General features: G+C 49.0%; 1 protein-coding gene across 1 annotated transcript in view; it reads left to right on the plus strand.

Annotated features, from left to right (window-relative positions):
• Lhpp (phospholysine phosphohistidine inorganic pyrophosphate phosphatase) overlaps window positions 1-16,645 on the plus strand; it is a 95,570-nt gene that overhangs the window by 32,452 nt on the left and 46,473 nt on the right. The window contains exon 6 of the mRNA XM_034488458.2: window positions 6,607-6,698. Within this exon, the coding sequence (XP_034344349.1) occupies window positions 6,607-6,698 (92 nt within the window). The remainder of the gene's footprint in view (window positions 1-6,606; window positions 6,699-16,645) is intronic.

Here is a 16,645-nt window from a genome sequence, read left to right on the forward strand (position 1 = left end):
GGGAACTCAGACGACAGCAGCCATCATCTCTAGGGTCAGAGAATAGCTCAGTAGTTGAGCACTTGCCTAGCAAGAATGAAGCCCTAGGTCTGAGTCTCACCACCACAGAAATAGTCTAAAACCATTTAGAGATGTTCACGGCAGCAGTATTCACAGTACCTGAAAGGCTGAACAGAACTCAGATGCCTGCCTATCCACCATGAATGGGTCAGCAGTGCAGTCTTTGTACAGTGAAATAGCCTATTGGAGGGATGAACCATGGGCACATTAGGAATGTCACCTTATGAGTTCCTGGTCTCCTGTGGGTGATAAAAATGTTCTAGAGATTAGGTTTGTGTGATAGCTTAGTTTGTAAAATCACCTCGAGCCAAGCCTGATGACCAGACCTCACAGGGTGGAAGGAGGGAACTTGTCCTGTCACCTCCAGATGTGTGCTGTGGTGCACACCTGGGCTTTGTGCCTAGCACTTGGTGGGCTAATGCAATCTGAATTTAAACACAGTACCTGTGTATTTCCTTCATGTCATTCTGTCCTGGCTCCAGCCTGCCATGTTGCTGAAACGCTTGCTAGTGTTATTTGAACATCGGGATGTGTACACATTACAAGTTTCTCCCAACTGCATGCATGCACAAGTAAATCCCTAGCTCTGTGTTATTGTTGCAGGATTTTTTTTTTTTTTTAATGAAAATATCCCTTGTAGGGCTGCAGGCTGCTCATGTGCCAGGTTGTAGCACACCTTGGCTGTTCTGAGCTTCCCTAATCAATAAAGCCTTTACTGCCATTCCCTTGGTAATGGCTCTGCAGGGCTCGAGCTTCAGTGGCTGCAGCCCCCAATCCAGTTTCCAACATATCTTTCCCAAACAGCCTAGAAACCGCAAAGGACTGGGCTGACCCTAGATAATTGGAAATTCCAGAAATCTGGAGAAGAATAGCATACCTTACCCATGACTTCTAGGAATTCTAAGGCTGTGGTGGAAGCTTCCTGTACACTGGGGAGGTATTGCAGCCTCCTTGGCCTTCACCTGCTGGGTGTGGTAGCACCACCCCTGTTCCCATGTTCCCATGGTGTGAAGTCTCTAGACACTGTTCTGGGGAAAACCACTCTACTGGGCAAGCATTGGGACCTGATTTTGATCCCCAGAACCCACATGAAGGAGGAAGTAGAGAATTGACTTCTAGAGTTACACTGTACCCTCACGCACTGAACACACACACACACACACACACACACACACACACACACACACACACACAGAGAGAGAGAGAGAAATGTAATCAAGGACTGCTGATGGACTCTGTCATAAAAGCCTTTGCTCAAAGCACTGACGATCTGAGTTTGATCTCTGGAACCCACATGATGGAAGGAGATAGCTCATTCATGCAAGCTGCCCTTTGACCTCCATATACACACAGTGACATGTTCGTGCCCACTGCCCACCATAAAATAATACATAAATTAGCATTTTTTAAAAAAAAGCAATTGAGGGGCAGGTTTGTAGCTGTCTATAGCAGACTGGCAGTAAGATGGGCCTGTGCCCTACATTTATTCCTGTTTCGCAGGTCAGTCCTCTAAGAGTTGGGGCAGTCTGTGCTTCTGGCGGGAGCGCCCACAATTTGAGGGTCACAACTTTTCCCCTGCAGCCTTTCTGTCGAAGCCTCCCTGCTGTGGTCGCTGAGCCTAGCTGTCTTCTCTGGGGATGAGGTACCTACCCTCTGGCTGGGATCAGGAGTGTGTGTGTTTAGAAATCCAGGAGAACGGAAGCCAGGAATGGATCTTGCCCAGCTGGACTTGAATGCTTTGGCCCAACATGGAGCCCCCAGCGCCACAGAGTGGGAGCGTTGGAAGTCCTGGCTGAGATGCTCTATGTGTGAACCCGTCAAGCTACTTCCAACACCTCCTGGCTCACAGCTCTTAGGAGGTTTTTGTCCTCTAGAGTTTTTTCTAGTAGAGTTAATTTTCTTCTCATTCAAACACAAGTTCAGGGGCTGGAGAAATGGCCCAGTGGTTAAAGGCACTGGCTGCTCTTGCAGACGACCTGGGTTTGGTTCCAGCCTCCTGGAACTCCAGTTCTGGTGGAGCCAGTGCTCTCCTCTGGCCTCCTTTGGCTCCTGCACAAACATAATGCACATAAACTCTCACAGACACACATACACATTGAAAACAAAACAAAACTATCAAAAGAGATAAAAAATTTCAGAGAAGTACCAAGAAAAAAAAAACCCATCATTCCACTATTCTAGAATAACACAATTTAAGTTTTCTAATTGTTTTTCCATACAAAATGAATAATCCTCTATCTGCTACTTGAAACTTGATTTCCCTGATAATAATCTGTTGAAAAAACTTTCCTTCGTGCTTATTTAAGCAGTTTTCTGAAGTAGTTTTTTGTGACTGTGTAGTATCTCACCATATGTACATGTATATTTATATATACACATTTCTGTGAGTGTGTGTGCATGCATGCGTATATATTATCATTCCCCTGTTACTGGATATTGGGTTGCATCTTCACTTACTCTTGTATATAACCCTGGTATACAGCTTTGTATGTGCATATTTTTGTATCTTTGTTGTTATTTTCCAGAAACTATAAGTAAGGTTGTACATATAGCATTTATCCTAGTTTGGAAGGGTTGTGTCAGGTTGCCCATCTCTCCACATCTTTACCAACACAGTTGGTGTTTGTTTGTTTGTTTGTTTGTGAGGCAGAGTCTCACTATGTAGCCTTAGCTGGCCTGGAATTCCCTATGCAGACAGACTGGCCTTGAGATCCACCTCCCTCTGCCCCAGAATTATGGGTTGAAGACTTGTGCCATCATCCCCAGCTTCCACCTACCAATTTCTGGGATTTTAGGAGTATGTCACCATGCCTAGTTTACCGAGCGTTGGGGACTGAATCCAGAGCTTCTGTGTGCTGGCCAAGGACGTTTTAAAGTAAGCTACATCTGTGACCCAGTTTTTCCCTTAAAAAGGGATCTAGTGCTGGAGAGATGGCTTAGTGGTTAAGAGGACACAAGTTTCATTCTCAGCATCCATATGGTGACTCCCAACAAACTGTAACTCCAGTTCCAGAGGATCCAGCACTTTTTTCAGGCATCCATGGACACCAGGCACAGGGACGCACAGACATTCACGCAGGCAAAACACCCATACACATTAAAAAAATAAACACACACACAGTGATCCTTGGCTTTTGCTGTGTTTGTCCTTATAAATGTGCTAGGCCAGAGTGGAAACAGCAAGTGTCATCTCCAGGTTTCTGAGGTGCCTGGAAACTAAAGGTATAAATATCCCTGGAGGACTCCCCTCGTGTGTTGTGTACCCTCCTGCTCCACTGGGTCCCTCCTAGCAATGGGAGCATACTTCTTGTCCTGCAGGATCCAGGGAGAGCTGACAGCTCACAAAACACAGGTTTTCTTGGGAAGCCCTTAGGCCTGGAAGCCTCCAATGCCTGTCACCTGCTAGGTATCATTCTGCTGAGCCCCTGGGCTGGTGAAGGAGCAACCCTCAGGCAGACAGAAGTGAAGGATCAGAGGATCTACTCTTTTTAGCCCAACCTAGCTTCTACCTCACTGTATAGCCATCGACGACTTTGAACTTCTGATCCTCCTGCTCTATCTACCAATTCCAGGCATGTGCTACCTTGCCTGTCTTATATGGTGCTGGGGGATAGAATGGAGGCCTTCATACACTCTAGACAGATGCTCTGCCGACCGATATGCCGACCGGTATGCCCAGCCGCAGTCTGCTTTATAGATGCAAAGCACAGAATCTGTCTTGGATGGTGACAGCCCCCTGCAGCTCTCTGCATTTCTGGGTTCCCTTGGAGTCTAGCCATTCAGTTGTGAATGTCTGTCTCCCCTCTCTCACATCATAGTCAGAAAGGAGTAAAAGCCAGGCCTGACAGGTAGAGGGTTTTTTTTTTTTTTATTTCCCCCGACAGCACACCTCTTGACCTCCATCTTCTTGCCAATGATTTTTTAAATCCTAAATGATTTGGCAATAATTGCTCCTCTTGGTGTGATTATTGCCCTTCACTGATGGTAAATCTCTAAATTCCCCAGGGTCTCGAGAGCATTTTGGTATGCGGAGCCCACAAGCTGGCCCAGACAGGCTTCACTGCACATCCCTCTGCCTGACCACGTCCAGTCCCAGCTCCCTGCCACCCTCATCTCTCCTTCCTGCTGCTCTGCCCCATGCTGGCATCATGTCATTGTCCCAAGCATCCATCCTGCAGATGCTCTTCCACGGGTGACGGCACTTCCTCTGAGGGATTAGTTTTGTTTGTTTGTTTTTTTTTTCTTCAGATAACATCTCCCTGGGCTATAAATGCCAGCCCAAAAGGTCCCAAGAAGGCAATTTCCACAGTCCAGTTTTGTATATATGTGAATGCACATATACAAGAATTGTTTTGAGGCAGTATCTCTTGCGTCCAGGCTGCCTTGAACTCTTTATGTTGATGAAGATGACCTTGAACTTCTAGTCTTCCTGCCTCTATCTCCTAAGTACTGGGGTAATAGGCACACACCATGCCACTTATAGGTTATAGGTATGCAGTGCTGGGGCCCAAACCCACAGCCTTGTGTATACCAGTCAAGAACTCTACTAACTAAGCCATAGACGTAGCCCACATGGACACAATTTTACTGTTCCCAGAGCCATGGCAGGTGCCAGGCATGACATAGTAGTTGGGATTTACATTCCATTTGTAGGGAGCCCAGTCATACAAAGGTCCCAGCACCTTTGACAACGGTGGATGCTTGAGTTGGAACCCTTGAGTGTTTAAGGGCTGAATCAACAGTTTTAGGACAGCCCCTTGAAAGTGGGCAAGCAAGTCTTACACGAGATGTCTGGCCATCTGTACCTGAGGCCACTCTGCAAGTTGCAGGAAGTCCTAAAGCTTTGGAGTCTCATGTTCACGTGTGGAATGCCCCATGCTGACCCACTACAATGGCTAGATGCCACTGGCTGGATCCTCCCAGGTGGCTGGATGGTTTTCACACCGCTATATTAAAGTACATATGATAGATACAAAACAAACAAACAAACAGCTCCAGTCAGTCTCTTAGCAGTGTCCCCAGCACTGTCCTCCTAGAAAAGGGCTCCATGTTTTCCCATACCTGGGAATTGCCACTGGCACTATTATTTGCTCAAGATTTCTTTAAACTGACTCTTTAAAAATTGTGTTTGAAAAGCGACTTTGGTTTGTTAATGTAAGTAGAAGGCCAGAATGTGTTGACCTCCCATTATATTCTAAGAGTAAACACCATATGATTATCTGGGGATGTTGATGGGAATCAGCTTGTCACTGATAGTTGTAATATGGCTGGGAAGCACAGGAAGAGAGATCAGAGAATTCCAGTGAGGATTCAAGTGTGGACTGGTCCCCGGTACCTCTTTGCCTCTGACCGTTTCCTGTCCTTGCTAGGCAGTTCCACTCTGCTTTCTTTCCCATGGATTCTGTTGCTGTTTCTACTGCCCGCCACCTTGGCCTAGTCCTCTCTTCTCATGATTGCCTTTTTAGTTTCAGGACCTATAATTGCACAAGTATCTAAATGGGTGCACTCATGCATGCACACACACACACACATATAATTTCAACTTCAGATTCTGCTTATGAGAGGAAACATGCTCTATGTGCCTTTCTAAGTCTGGTTTGTTTTGTTTAATGTAACAGTTTCCAGTTGCATCTATTACAGGTGTCTCCATTGACACCATCACACTGGAGACCAAGTGTGCAGCACACAAACCTTCAAGGGACACCCCCAAACCATATCCAAACCATGATGGCTGCCTTTTTGCTGTGTCCTCACGTGGCCTTTGCTGTGCTTGTATGGAGATAGAGGTGGGGTCTCTTTCTCCTCCAGTAAGGACCCTAGTCACATCTAAGTACTCACACCAGGAGTGAAGCTTTGCTGACTTCTGAGGACACAACTCACTTCATGACATCCTCCTCACACCTGTACTGTGAGAACACTGAAGGCAGAGGGCTGGGCACAGCTTCCTGAGCCTTGAAAGACACATCCCTTTTTGCATGATGTCCAGCACCTCGAGAACTGCTGGTTCTGAGAGGTTTCAAATGGGAAGCGGATCCTACCCCACTGACTGTTTCTGAAACCCTATCTAGTAGGCAAGGCGTGTGTGTTAAGTTTTGGGTTTTATAACTGTCTCTTCACAATTAAAGCAAAACCTTTTGACCTATGGACTGTAAAGACTTGTCAGACACTGAATTAGTTTTCACAGCCCAGTCACTTGGTCACAAAGTGTTTTAGCATCAGCTAAAATGCAGCCTGCTCTGTGGAGCCAGGTGCTCCTCATGTCCCCAGGTCACCAAATCACTTTGACGGCTGCTGATTGATTTCACATTGCATAGCTATATACTGGTGATGTCGGGGGTGGGTTGCGGGTGGGCAGCAGGCAATATATTCAAGGTGGGTTGACTTTAAATCACTACAATGACAATATTATCCTGTTTAATTCTGCGATGCTGGCTTTAAACATCAAATCAAGCAGTTTATTATGTCAGGAGAAAAAAAAAAGAAGAAAAGAAAGATGAAAACCCAGGAATAAAACTCTGCTGACATAACTTCTTTCACCACTGACAGGCCATCATGATTGGTGATGACATCGTGGGTGACGTTGGCGGTGCCCAGCAGTGCGGAATGAGAGCTCTGCAGGTGCGGACAGGGAAGTTCAGGTCAGTGCCCACGGCCATTTCATTTATACCTGCCCTTCTGTGTACCCTCCCAGAACAACTGCCTTCTTGTTTTGTTCTGTTTCCAAACAAAGGGGCTTTTCTTTCTAAACAAACAGTATGTGGACATTCACAGCGTTGTCTGTAGCTGGCTCCCAAGGACCAGTGTTGCCTTTGTAGCGGAAACCACTGTCCTTAACTGTGTGACGGGGATGAGACAGAGTGGCCCTCAGTAGAGAGCCTGGACTTCGAGGCAGATGTGAATCCGTGTGGAGGGTGAAGATGTAAAGTGTCTGCTTTCCTAGTGCTATGGCCAGGGAAGCAGGTTGAGTTTGTCCACATTCCCTTGGGCAGTGGACTCAGAACCTTTGCAGTCATTGAGATTACAACTGACCTCATCCTGTCTGACTACCTTCCTTCTTTTGTTCCACCTTCTCCAAGCTGTAAGAAGCACAGAACCTAGAGACGTAGACAGCTCTCAGGGATACTCTGGGTCTGAAGTTCACGAACAATTGCTAGGAATTGAGCAGTTGGGTCTGCCCTGTGGCGACTGGCCTGCCTTGCTCTGCCACTGAGGGTGCCTTATGTATCAGCAGTGTTTTGCTTATTTATTTGTATCTATTTATTGCTTAATAATTTTTATTATAATTACATAATTCCTTCCCTTTCCTCTCCCCAACCCCTGTTTTATATTTTGAGATGGTCTTGCATGTAGCCCAGGCTTGTCTCAAACTTGCCACGTGGCCAAAATTGATCTGGAACTTCTGAGTCTTCTGCTGCCACCTCCCAAGTATTGGATTACAGGAGTGTGTCACTACACCTGATTTATGCTGTACTGAGGATCGAACCCAGGGCTCTGTGCATTCTAAGCAAGCACGCTACTGACCAAGCCACATCACTAGTTCCTGTCTTGCTTGTTTTAATGGGTTTCATTGTGGCCAGGCCATTCAAACAAAGCCTTGTTTTGTCAGTGCTAGAGAGATTGGTGAAAAACATGATTGTCTGGGTTTGAGGGATGGTATGTCAGTCACACACATCTGAATGATTGTCTTAGGCAGGGCTAGAATCTACCAGTGGCCTGCCTTTTACTCTGAGATCCATCCTGGGTAAGAAACCTGAGGGAACCCTGAGCTGATTCAGTCTGTGAGCTCGGCATGAGGGAGGGAATGCCAGCTCTTGCAGCCTCTCCCAGGTTAGACATGCCTGTGAAGCCTTGACCTACCTGAACTACAGACTTCCCTTCTTCCCCGTCCTCTCAGAGGAGGGTCTCAAGGCTCCACTGGTTATCTCTGGTAAGAGGGAGCCCTGCTCACAAGCTATAAAAGCCTTCTTTCCAAGGGGACCTCCTGTCCCTTCCTGGTCTGTTCGCACTGATGTAACACAGTACCTTATTTTGAGGACAAGAAATAGAGTCTCTCATAGCTCTGAAGGCTGGGGTGCCCAAGATCATGGTGCCAGTATGTTCAGTGTCTTATTCTAAGATGGCTCTAGGTGCGTCTTCCTGCATTCCCAAAGGAGGAGGGATAGTGGATCCTAACGGGGTAGTGAATCGGAACAGAGAGCCCACTCCCTCAAGCCCTTTTCAGGAGGTATCTGTTGTGGTGATAATTATTTGGGGGTTTCTACCCCACTCTTAATTATATAGTTCTCAAACAAAAGACACAAAACTTTTATATTTATAATAAGCCTTAACTGCAGGAATGCTGGGCAGGTATCAACCCTTTATAGCATTTTATCTAATTCCCTGTCAATAACCCCGAGATATAACTTGCCATGTTTCATCTGGGCTGCTCCTACTCCAATTGGCCAGCCCTCATGGGCATGCCCTCATGACTCACCTACCCCAGGGCATCTTCTTTTCTCCTGTCCTCATGGTCTCTGCTTCAGACCCCAAGCCCAGGAACCGAGGGTTCGCCTACTTCTCTTCTGCCCAGCTATAGAGTGTAGGAATCTTTATTCAACCAATAGTTTTAAATTAAGGAGCAAGGTTACATAGCACCACTTGGTGTAAGTAAGGATGTCCTCATCCCTGGAGGCAACCAAGTCTTGGGGACTAGTATTTAGCATTACCATACATAGCAACAGACCAGACCTCAACAGGTATTAATCCTCATGACCAAACACCTATAAAGGCCAACACTGTTGAACCAGGAATTAAGTTTCCAACACCAGAATTTAGGGGATACATCCAGGCCATAGCAGACGTTAAGATCTCTGATCCCTCCTTTTCCCCAGAGTTGCAAAGCCTGATTCTGCTGTGCTCCTGTCCAGAGGCTCCTCATTGGGCAGTGGGACTCAGCACCCTTCAGGGCTGTGCTTGGTGTGTGGCAGTGTCCCAAGCTGCTCAGCAATGGGAACCCAGCTAGCATGTATTCAGTGTATGTTCCAACTTAGTGGTCAAACATGCGAGTGGCACATTTGCGTTTGAAAACCCAGAAGTAGGGCCACTCTAGCTTATTTAAGGAAAACATGTCTTAATTGAGTTCAATGTTGGGGCCTATCTGGCTAGTCCAAGCCCATGTGTCCAATGTACTCAGAATGTACTGTGCCTTTGCTCTTGGCTGGAACAAGCCTGTAGGCTGCTGAGTCTTTGAGGAAGACCCCACACCACAGTAGGGAGGCCTACACACAGGTGGGATCAGGGGGTCCCACCCTCTCTAGTTCCCCTTTGCAGAGATCTGTCATCTGTGTGCCATTCAGAGGGAAGTGTCAGTGTGGTGGGGTGTAGTTCGGTGGAGTGTTTACCAAGCATGTGTGAGACTCAACCCCCAGCACCGTAAAAGTCAAAATCAACAACAGTGATGTCCACTGACAGCTTACACTGGAGGGAGAATTCTGTCCAGAGGGAGATCACCTTTATGGTACCCATAAGCACACAGACTTAGGTTTTCCTTTATTACAAAATTGGAATTATATTGTGCAACACGCTTTTTTTCTTGACTGTTTTCTGGCATCTTTCTGTAACTATAAAGTTTTGTCTAGTGCCAGGTCCTCCTCTGGTGGCGAGGGGTGGTGACCATGCTGCCATGGAGAATTACCACTGGGGTTCCAGAAACTGTCGGGGCTCCACAGGACAGGACCTGTTTGTAAGGAAGCAGATCATCCTTTGCATGGCGGGTGGCAAAATAAGAACCTTAATACTTGAGGAGCAACCAGGTCACCCGCAGTGAGGCCGCTTCAGTATGAGAGGCTCTGTACTGGCTTACCTGAGCATTGACATGACGAGGGATCTAGCGGTTCTAGCCCTAGAGACACCGCCAGATATGACAGACATGGTATCTTGAAAGTGACTTGTCTCAATGCAAACATGCAAGAAACACTGTTTTCAGAGACCAAGTAGGGAAAGCAACCTCAGTTCTGGTTTTCTACAGTGATGACAGTTTGGAATGTTGATACTTTTTCACACTTAGAGATACACTAGGAGAATGAACTTTAACCCCAACTCTGACCTCTAACCCTTACCTTTTGTATATTACACTTACTATTAGTGGACTACCTAGTAAATTTTAGTCTAACCGTAACCCTATCCCTAACCCTAAACTTTTGTGACTGGAGTTGTATGTTTGTTCCTACACTGCCCCTTCTTACTACAGGGGACACTCTTAAGTCACAGATGCACCTTCAGGTGACCTGACTGCACATTGGTGATCGAAGGCGTCCTGTGTTTCTTATCCCTACGGGGAGGTCACCATCCCAGCAGCCTCTTTGGCATCCTACCAAAGACGAATCATACAACCTCCAATTTGGCAGCTCTGCCCCTCTTCGATGTGTGCTGTCAAGGTGTGCCTCTGATTCAGACAGGCCCAGGACCCTTTCTCTCCTCATCTTGTCCCTTCCATATGTATCAGGTCTGAGAGCCAGCTATCTGTGAGCTGGCTTTACAAAAAGGCCTGTCTGCGGAGACCTCTGACCCAGAGCAGATCCTGAAGTGGGTCATTTGGCCTCACCCTTACACCAGGGAAGTTTCATCATTGTGCCTGTGGATGACGCATGCAGGGTCTGGTTTCCAGGCTGTACTTTTCCGAAAGGCTAACAGGAACTCTGTATAGCCTTAAGCTCCTGCTGGGTTTACACGGAGCTCTGGAAGGGCCCTCACAGAATTCTCAAGGAAACTGTATCCAGGAAGGTCTATCAAAGCCATCCCAAAATAGACCCAGCTGCCTGGAGTAGGGTGAGCTCCCTTACCTAGAGTGAACCCCAGAGGCTGGTGATTGCTCACCCGGAAGAACAGAGAAGGACTGAATGCCAGAAATCTGAGTAAAAAGCCCAAGGTGTCCACATTAGGCTGACACTGGGCTAGCCTCTGGCCTGGCTACATCAGAGTCTTTCTCTGTACTCTGTCCCCTAGGACTTCAGTTACTGGAGGCTGATCCCGTTTCCTGCTGATAACAAGGAAGTAGAGCAGAGTCTCGGGGGATCATAGAGCTCCCAATATCGTCGTGCCGCCTCCCTTCTGCAGATGCAGAAACTGAGGCGCAAATAGAGCAGGGCCGTCAGTGCCAGGCTATCCTGCCGCTCACACCGCCCATGCCACCTGCTCTACGGCCATCGTCTTTAGGCCCTAGACTGTCATTGCTAAAGCAGTGGTCAGTGGTCAGGCACACAGAACATAGGCGGTGGCTGTGCTGAGCAGAGAGGAGAGGGACCAGGTGTCAGCAATAGGTGACTTTCACTGCACACCATGCCTCGGGGGTCTCCTGTGCCGGGACACTGTTGTAGGAACAAATGATCTCTCAGGGTACACTTGGCTTGTCCATGATTTGTGAGTTTGGGGCTTCTCAAAAAGGGAAGCCATCTTACCAGAACTAACACCTGCTGGCCCATGTCCAATCAGAACAGCCCTTGTAGAAATGACTGGAAACACAACTCTGCCTGGCCCAACACAGCCTGGCTGGCCCAGTTAGTGGACTCAGTGGCAGCTGCCCTATTCCTGTGCTTTAACTTGTCCTGAGCCCCCTGACTGCCCCCAAACACATCCATACAAGCACTGCACACTTCAGACAGGGTTACTCCAGGGGGGATCTGTCCCTGGCCCGTGGCAGGTAAGGATGGGGCTGTGACACAGACTGTCTTTACAGCACTTTGGTGCAGGGTGGAGAGGGAGAGGCAACCTCATTGCATCCCACACTCAAAGCCAGGTTCCACATGACAGCCGAAAGGCCAAGCTTCCTTCTGTATCCATGCAGCCAGTTGAAGCCCACTTGCCTTGCTCCTTGTCTGTACAGGGGAGAATGGAGCTCAGAGAAGACGTGAGGGCACCAGGAGGAGCTCAGCATCCTTGGTTGTTCTTTCTGTCCCATCCCTCCAGAGCCCCAGCATCCACTTGGGCCTGCTTCAGGCTCTCTGCAATCTACTTTTCTTTTCTTCTTTCATGCGCTGCCTCCCGCTCTCGCCACAAGAGGGCGCTTTGTCACCAGGTTCTGGGAGAGTCAACCCTTCCTGAGTTCAGGACTTGAATACGCAGATCACAGGCAACAAACACATCAGGCCTCAGTGCACCCTCAAAAACATTCACAGCCAGCCTCTCCCTCCCCCCTGCCCCGTACACTCACATATTCACATCCGTGTCCCTGAATTCCCAACTCACTCTCATGTATGCTCACCCCTCCTGCTCCCCTGCTGCTGTTTGTCTTTGTCACATCTGTGGTCAGGCCACCTTGCTAGACTAGGCAAGATTCTAGCAAGAACCACAGCAGATTCAGTGACCCATGGAGTCTTCCTTTGTGTTTTCTCCAGCTGCTACCTTCACAGGGAGAGAACCCAGAGAACTGTGTGTGTTCTGGGCCTGGGGTCCCAGTGACAGGATAGTCCTTGCCCACTAAGCCTCCTACTGTCCCCGTCTCATTCTTTCCGTGAGCCTTTTGTCATGCTATGTTCCTCTACCCCTGTTTCCATGTGTCTCCTTCTGGGCTTTGTCTGGATCCTCTATGGGCTTCCTTTATGATGGAATCTCAGTATCCTTCCACCAGCAGGGGGCTCCACTGGTTCTGGGTGGGGACTTGAGAGATATGGTGACTTTCAACACCATGTGGCAACATTAGCTTCCACACCAGGCCTATCTATACCCCAGACATGCTTTGCTGCAGGAGCTAGGGAAACGGCCCAGTGGGTAGAGCAATTGCCGCATCTCACACATGAGGACCTGAGTTCACATCCTCAGAACCCACATAAAACCAGATGTCTCAGCAAGCATCTGCAAGCCCTGTGCTCAGAGAGATAGGCAGACATGGAAGAATCGTGGGAAGTTTACAGGCCAGCTAGCCTGGTGTCTATATCAGCAAACCAGAGAACCCTGCCTTAGCACCTGAGGTTGTCCTCTGACTCACACACAGGCACACGCCCACTCCCACAGACGAACACACCCATGTGCATACACAAAAATAACAAAGAATTTCCCCCAACATTCTTGTTTTCAACACAATCTTGGAATTTTCCAAATAGATATCTTTATATGCTGTTCTGTTCCAGAGACAGATCCTGTTCAGGTCTCTCTAGTGACTCCCAGAGCTCTGGAGAGCGCCATGAAGTCCTCTAGGCTCCTTCATGCCCAGGCTCCACCCTTGCTCAGTCATCTTCTTTCTTCGCCCTGGAACCAGCTGTTTCCCCAGGAAGCTCTGGTTCTTTCCATGCTAAGTGCCCTGTGGTCTCTAAGCCTAGGGTGAGCGGTGCCCTCTGGGTGTCTCTGTTCTTAGCCCCCCAGTTACTGGAGGAGGAAAGATGCACATCGTGCCACAACCCTCAGTGTATACTTAGACGGCGGCATGCTCACCTCTGTGTCCACGCGTGTTCATGGAAGGTATGAGGCACTCTCAGTGGCACCTGGCCACAATCTTCCTTTACCTTTCCCCTTCCTCCTCCCACAGGGAGAACTTGACCCCTACGGTCTCTCCTCACTGGCCGTCATTGGTCTTGTCTGGAGAGCATGAGCTGTGGTCATCAAACTGAGGTACAGAGGCGTCCCAGCTGTCCCATTCATTTCTCCCTGAGTATCTGGGTGGGCAGAAGTCCGCTTTCCTGGGAAGGAACTGACTTGGTTGGGGTTGGCCTGCTGGTAAAAGGTTTAGGAAGGCAGTGACTTCTATCTCTTTTACCTGTTTGGTTGGCTTTTTTTCTTTTGCTTTTTAGCCTCCTGTGTCTAAATTATACAGAGAGCCCTGGCAGGAATGGGGCAGTGCTTGACAGTCAGAAGTGTCATGTGGCTGGGGTACCATCATCAGCCTGCTGAGCGCTGTGGGGCTCCAGCAGGTCCCCACCCTCACAGTGTCTGATGTTTCTGATCTGGAAGGCTTGTTGGCAGTGGGGCTTGGACTCCGTGTGCCACTGCATGGCCACCCAAAGGGTTCAGATTACAGAACCAAGACGGGCCAGATCAGGTTTTTCCAGGCTATGAATGCCAAGCTCCAGTTCTGCCCAGCTCTCTCAGAACCTGGGGGCCATGGTGTGTCCTAAGCAGTTCTTTTGACCCTTCCTTAGTGCTTGACTCTTCTGAACCTGGGAGGTGGCTATACTACAGAGCGAGATTGGTGAGCACTGACCTCTGACCTGTTAAAGAGGGAGGCTCAGCTCGGGGAGCCTGTGGACAGCAGGCTGCTCTGCCCCCAGTTTTACTACACCGTTCTGTCAGCCTCTGCTACCTCACAGCTAGGTAAGCTTTTTCTGGAACGCTCCACCAGGAGTCTTGGCTCCCGAGGATCCAGATGTTCATGGGTGGTAGGGTTTCCAGTAGTGTGTAGAATTTTGGCTGTCCTTAGTTGTTGTATTTTTCAGGGGTAGGGGATGGAGCAGGAGTTAGGCAGCCCGGAGAGGAAGGGGTTAGCCTTCTTGGAACCTACTAGTGAAGAGGAAGCTTAGTTTTTCCATGTGAAAAAGTTTAAAATAAACTTCGAGGAGGAACTCAGACAGGGCTGCTGCAGCCAGATGGAAGAGCCTGGGGTGGGCCTGTGTCCCAGTTGGTATCTCAGCTCCTGCAGCCTTGACTGAGGAAGCACCCCGCAAGCCCAGTGGGCTGTGGACAGGAGGTAGGCAAGCCAAGGCTTCAGGCTGGCCCCTGGAATGTACTCTTGGCTCTGCTGGAGACTGCCAGGTGGCTCAGATTCCCAGGCTTCCCAATAAAAACAATAGCCATCTCTTTAAAAAGAATGCAAGGCTCACAGTACACCAGGAGACAAGCCTCTGCGCTGCTTCCTGTAACAACCCTAGAAAGTAAATAGAGTAAATTATTTAAACTCAGTGGCCTCTGGGTTTAAATAATTCAGATTCAGGAACCGTAACAACCCAGTAGACCCCAAAGTCCGCATAAGACCCCACTTTCCCTGTCTTTCCATCTGTTGAGAACAGTCCAGGGCACATGATGTTATGAGGTACTCCAGGGAGATGTTGGACATCAGACCACTCACTGCCCACATGGTGGGGGTCCTCTTGACCAGAAACAGCCTTGGGTATGGAGGCTCCAGTGGTATCATGAATCAAGGTCCAGAGAGTAGGTGGCAGGCATGCCCACCCTGAGGCAAGCTTGTGCCATTGGGAGGTAATATTGCCAGAGCAAGGCTCTAGGTGCCACAGGTACCTCCTCTAATCCAATGCCCAGCTCGGGGTCTGCAGCAAACTTGCATTGCTCCAAAGCTTCCCGATGCACAGCTGTAGCCCTGGCAAGATGCCATCCCTCCCCTCTCCCTCCAGGTCAGGTGAGCATGCCAGCTGGGGTGCTCACTGCAGTTGAGCCCCTCATCTCTGGACCTTTCTTGGGTTGCTCTCCCCGTGTTCTGAGGGAAGTTGCTGCAGCTCTGGAGCGGCTCTTTCCCAGGCACTGTGCACCCTGGCCATGGGCTCAGCTGGGCACTCCAGCCCACTGCAGCTTCCCATTCGCCTTGGTGGTTCCTGTGGGTTTTCTGCTACCTGGGCTGGGCTTGCCATAGTTCAGGAACTCATGAAGATGTTGTCATTACTTTTGAAGCCAGACAGAAAGAGTATCTGTAGTCATTGCAGCTCAAGAAAATGCCTGGGCACAAGTCTGGGGCTCTCATTGCCCTGCCTGTTCTGCCCTGAACCTTGCAAGCCCACATCTGCCCCCTGACGTCCCTCGCCTTCCTCGGGGGTTTCAGAGGGTGTGCCTACCTGCCCCCACAGCTGCTGTCCAGCTGTGACCTGCATATGTCGACCTCAGCTCATGGATCCTTCTGTCCCTCCTATCCTGTAGTTCTTACTGAAGCTGTATGAAGCCACTCTGTGACCAGCATCTTTTGCCCCCATAGTGCTGCATGTGTCTTAGGAACAGGGTACCCTCACTGCCACCCAGTCATCTTAGGGTATAATGCATCCCAAATCTTCTGTCAAGACCTGTTGGGGAATAGATGCCCAGACACAGGTCCTTGTCTGAGAGGTGAAAAGGAGAGAGAATTTTCTCCATGCAATACTCTGCAACCCACGGGTCAAGGCCATATGTAGTGGTCACATACCCAGAGAGGCAGGTCCCCTTAACTGGAGAACCTGCCTTCCCATAGGCTATTTGCTTCTAGCTGGTCCAGGGGACCCCAGACCCTATCTTTCTCCCCTCAGATTTACTCCATTCCAGGGTTGACATTCCTGTGACATACCTAATGCGTACCCATGGCAGCAGCTGATGTGAGGCTCCAAGGGGAGGAGATCTGAAGCCATACCAGGGCTGAGACTGGGGGAGTCTGGGAGCCGGGACCCCTTCTTGGGTTCAGTGCCCTACTTGTGAAGGGAGATCTGAGTAACCAGGGCCTCTGTCACAATGATGCTGGGCTGTGCTCTGTCCTCCGTGGCTCGTCAGGTGGAGGGTTCTGTGGGACCTGCCTAGGCCCAAGCCAGCAGTCGACAGAAAAGCCATTTCCTGCCCTCAAGATTCCATTCCTTCTTCCTGTTTTTGCATGTTTAATAGAGGCTGCAGGGTTTTTTTGTTTTTTTTTTTGTTTTTTTTTTTTTTTAAA

The sequence above is a fragment of the Arvicanthis niloticus genome, chromosome 1, assembly GCF_011762505.2.
Source record: "Arvicanthis niloticus isolate mArvNil1 chromosome 1, mArvNil1.pat.X, whole genome shotgun sequence".
Lineage (NCBI taxonomy): Eukaryota > Metazoa > Chordata > Mammalia > Rodentia > Muridae > Arvicanthis > Arvicanthis niloticus.